This window comes from Limulus polyphemus, unplaced genomic scaffold (genome assembly GCF_000517525.1).
Source record: "Limulus polyphemus unplaced genomic scaffold, Limulus_polyphemus-2.1.2 Scaffold5053, whole genome shotgun sequence".
Lineage (NCBI taxonomy): Eukaryota > Metazoa > Arthropoda > Merostomata > Xiphosura > Limulidae > Limulus > Limulus polyphemus.
This window is the reverse complement of record NW_013670663.1, coordinates 42,539-46,903: the sequence shown is the minus strand read 5'-3', so window position 1 is coordinate 46,903 and position 4,365 is coordinate 42,539. Positions and strand designations below refer to the sequence as shown.

At 39.3% G+C, this 4,365-nt stretch overlaps 1 protein-coding gene across 3 annotated transcripts in view; it reads right to left on the bottom strand.

Annotated features, from left to right (window-relative positions):
- LOC106472058 (eukaryotic elongation factor 2 kinase-like) overlaps positions 1-4,365 on the bottom strand; it is a 62,553-nt gene that overhangs the window by 29,693 nt on the left and 28,495 nt on the right. For all 3 annotated transcript variants that reach the window (XM_013932687.2, XM_022400669.1, XM_022400668.1), the window contains one exon: positions 717-1,052. In XM_013932687.2, coding sequence (XP_013788141.1) covers positions 717-945 — 229 coding nt within the window. In that variant the 5' untranslated portion in view covers positions 946-1,052. The remainder of the gene's footprint in view (positions 1-716; positions 1,053-4,365) is intronic.

Here is a 4,365-nt window from a genome sequence, read left to right as displayed (position 1 = left end):
TACACAACAATATACTACCAGATATACAACAATATACCACCAGATACACACATTTCATCCAAATATACAACATACTACCAGATACACACATTTCATCCAAATACACAATATACCACCAGATACCAAACAATATACCACCAGATACACAACAATATACCACCAGATACACAACAATACACCACCAGATACCCAACAATATACCACCAGATACCCAACAATATATCACCAGATACACAACAATATACCACCAGATACCCAATAATACACCACCAGATACCCAACAATATACCACCAGATACACAACAATATACCACCAGATATGCAACAATACACCACCAGATACCCCAACAATATACCACCAGATACCCAACAATATACCACCAGATACACAAATTTCATCCAAATACACAATATACTACCAGATATGCAACAATATACCACCAGATACACAACAATATACTACCAGATACACAGGTTTCATCCAAATTTGTCAGAAATTATTTCTTTATTAAACTTCGATAAATAATTTCAACAGTTTCTGGTATAAATTATGGCAAACACAACTCAATTCCCATCTGAAAGTCAAGATTAAAAGTATCCCTTTCAATATTAAATTCAAGGTTTCATTGTCCTACAAGAAACAGAATAACATCAAAGTATAACACAACAAAGAACAGAAAACCAAACTCGGCAAGTTTGTTTTACACCCAACTTACAATTAGAATTTTGTTCATTTTTATTCAGCATTACATTCCTCTTCTTCTTCATTCCCATGGCAACAGAAAATATCTGACTTTCCTTTCGTGGAGGAAGTCCAGTGATTCCATCATCAAAACCTTGAGGAGGCCAAGAACAGAGATTCTGGTTGATGTCTGTCAGCTCTAAAGGATCAAGTATCATATGAATATCACTGGAGTTTTCCTCCAGATAAACATCAGAAAGCATGATGATAACTGTTGGCCCCAACGCAGAATACAATCAATTATTACTGCTCTTTTCTGGTGCAAATAGAGAAGGTAACAGCTGCAGTTTGTGGTGGTGATACCTGGGTTCTAAGGATGAAAAAATAACACGGAAATTCTGATTTGCTTCACTGTTTTGTATCTTAATGTATAATATAGAAACATGATAATCATTCCTATGCTTATTTCTCTTTCAAAACATTAGTTTTTAACTATTATAAACAAAATAACATAATGTACAGACAACAAAGGACCATCTGTTCCTTCAAAGCACATCCTTATACACTGTCACATCCATGAGAAAAGTAAAACTTTCAACCAGCCCTTCCCTATGTTTTTCAGAAAATGATCAATTCCCCTCTTAACCTTCTGTAAGGTAATGTCCTCCAACCATTTCTGCAGATGGCAACTCACCAATTGCATTCTTAAAAAATACAACTGTCTTAACTGAAGCTTAAACTTGTGACTTTTATTATTTTCAGAACACAGCACAAAGAAATCAAATACTTTTATCTTATTGACCCCCCAATAACCTTTTCACCTCAATAAGCTTGTCTTTTATTATTCTTATCTCAAGAAAAAAGAAGAGGTTTTAACCTATCCCTATAAGATAACCCTTCCACCCCTGGAATTATAAGTCTACATCCTCTCTTAGATAAGAAAACAAAATCTAAATACACTGAGTACGTACCATTTCCATCATCCAGATATCAAGAAACTACATATAACAGACTAGTAAGTTAAGATTTCCCTTTAGTGAATCCATATTGACTTTCCTATTCAAATGACACCATATTTAACTAAATGATTTGGTAAAGCTTCATTTATAAGATACTAGTAGTTTTCATACTACAGAAGAGAAACTAATTGGCCAATAATTTCTAGAGCAACTCATAACTTCCCAATCCTGAGTCATTTGCCTACTGTCTAATGAGATACAACACCTGAAGGAGGCGAGCTCACATACCTGGTCTCTAAAATCCTTTAAAATCCAAGGGGTCCAAGGGGTCTGGTCCTGAAGCTCACATACCTGGTCTCTAAAATACTTTAAAACCATGGGAGAGAACACTGTCTGGTCCTGAAGCTCATATACCCGGTTTCTGACGTCGTTTAAAACAATGAGGAAAAACACTGCCTGGCCCTGAAGCTCACATATCTCATTTCTGACATCGATTAAAACCATGGGAAGAAAACACTGTCTGGTCCTGAAGCTAACATACGTGGTCTCTAAAATACTTTAAAACCATGGGGGAAAACACTGTCTGGTCCTGAAGCTCACATATCTTGTTTCTGACATCGTTTAAAACCATGGGAGAAAACACAGTCTGGTCCTGAAGCTCACATACCTGGTTTCTGACATCGTTTAAAACCATGGGGGAAAACACTATCTGGTCCTGAAGCTCACATACCTGGTTTCTGACATTGTTTAAAACCATGGGGGAAAACACTGTCTGGTCCTGAAGCTCACATACCTGGTTTCTGACATTGTTTAAAACCATGGGGGAAAACACTGTCTGATCCTGAAGCTCACATACCTGGTCTCTGACATTCTTTAAAATCATCGGAGAAAACACTGCCTTAACCTAATTACCACCAGAGAACTAACATCCATACGATTCCAGCTGATCACAATAGAACACTCAAAAATATCATCTCTTGCAAAACAGAAAAAAATGTTTCAAAGTTATAATTTTTCTATATTGAAAATGTATTTCCAATAGGATCTTTCCTCCTCTCAGAAGATTAGCTATTCTTGTTCATTGCTGCCTTCTTTATGCGAACTTTTTTAATATGCATGCCACAAGCCTTCTACACCCCCTATTGGAATCAAATGATTCCAATGTGTGTGTCTCATGCAAATCACCATGCGTCACTTATCCACCAACAGGATCATAGTACACTCACATGATGCATGTGACTCCCTCTATGTGCCTCTTCAGAACTGTCACTTTTCGTTTGACAGCACTTGGACGTCTTTCTTTTTTCGTCTGGTGTCGTGTTTGAAATTGTATTTTCTCGAAGTGGTTTAATTTTATTTAAAATACTTAGTTTTTACATTATTTCAATTCACTTACCTGTATTATAGTCGCATTTATTATTTACTTTAATTGCTTTTGTCGACTAAATCACCATGAATTCCAAAGTTGATGTCACCACTTCAGGTGTCATACAATCGACAGGCGCTACACCACAGGAGATTTGCCTACGTTTATTTGCAGGAAGATTGAATGTTATATGGGTCAACCTTTATATCCAGAAATTGCCCCTCTTCCTGAACCTGTGGAATCTGGTCAGGTTAATGAGGACTTTGATCACCTGTTTCCACTTTCTGAATTTGATGTGCCTTCCCATACCCTCCCTGAAGATTCTGTTTGACCTTCCATGGTTTTTGCCCCTCGACGTGGATTGCTGTATGTGGTAAGGGGACCACTGGGATCTAAACATCCACCCACGTGTTTGCCATGTGTGGCGACCGTGAAGGGGAGGAGAGAATCCTGGTGGTTGAGTGTTGTCTGGGACACTGCAACACACCACTTTGGCCTTGAATTCCTGTAGATGGGTGGCCTTGGGGTGGCCCCAGGGTCAACTGAGTACCAGTGTTGGGTGTTCTCAACGGGTGTTGTGGACATCGTGTCTGATGCTGGTGTCTGGTTATAGTGCTCATGAAACCCTGGCATTGCTGCAGTGTCATTTTTGATATTGTAATGCATCCCCTCGTAGGACTCCATGGCGGGTTTGGTCAGTGGGCACTGAATCTTTCTCCTTAATTATGGATCTCCCCAATCCAAATAACAAAATAGTAAAAACTCTGCTTATTGGTAAACGACCACGCCTAGAAGACTCTGAACAGCAGTCTCCACCACAAGGTGGACCTGTACCTTGCTTTCTGATCTTGCATTCACTATCCAATAAATCTTTAGGGCAAATGTTACCTTTTTTATTCAGAAGGGCTTGCTGGGTCTCCAAAGTTAGTTAAGAAGCTCCGTTCTGGAGACATCTTGGTTGAAACATCCACAGCTAAACACACTGAACTCCTCTTGAATTCAAAGGCCATTGGGGATATACCCATTGAGGTTACTCCCCACGCTTCCTTGAATTCGTCACGAGGAGTTATCGTTGAGAGGGACTTGAAGTCTATCCCCAAGTCAGAGATCCTTGCTGGTTTCTCCAGCCAAGGAGTTCCAGCAGTTCGAAGGATCTCCACTTGTCAAGAAGGTATTATGGTGCCGACCTGATTTTGACGTTTTCATCACCACGTCCACCTGCCACTGTTAAGGCAGATTATTTGAACTGTAAGGTACGACCCTATATTGCCAACCCTCTCCGACGTTTTCAGTGCCAGTGGTTTGGTCATTTGAAAACATCTTGTTGTGGTTCTGTGACGTGTGCTCGTTGTGGTGGC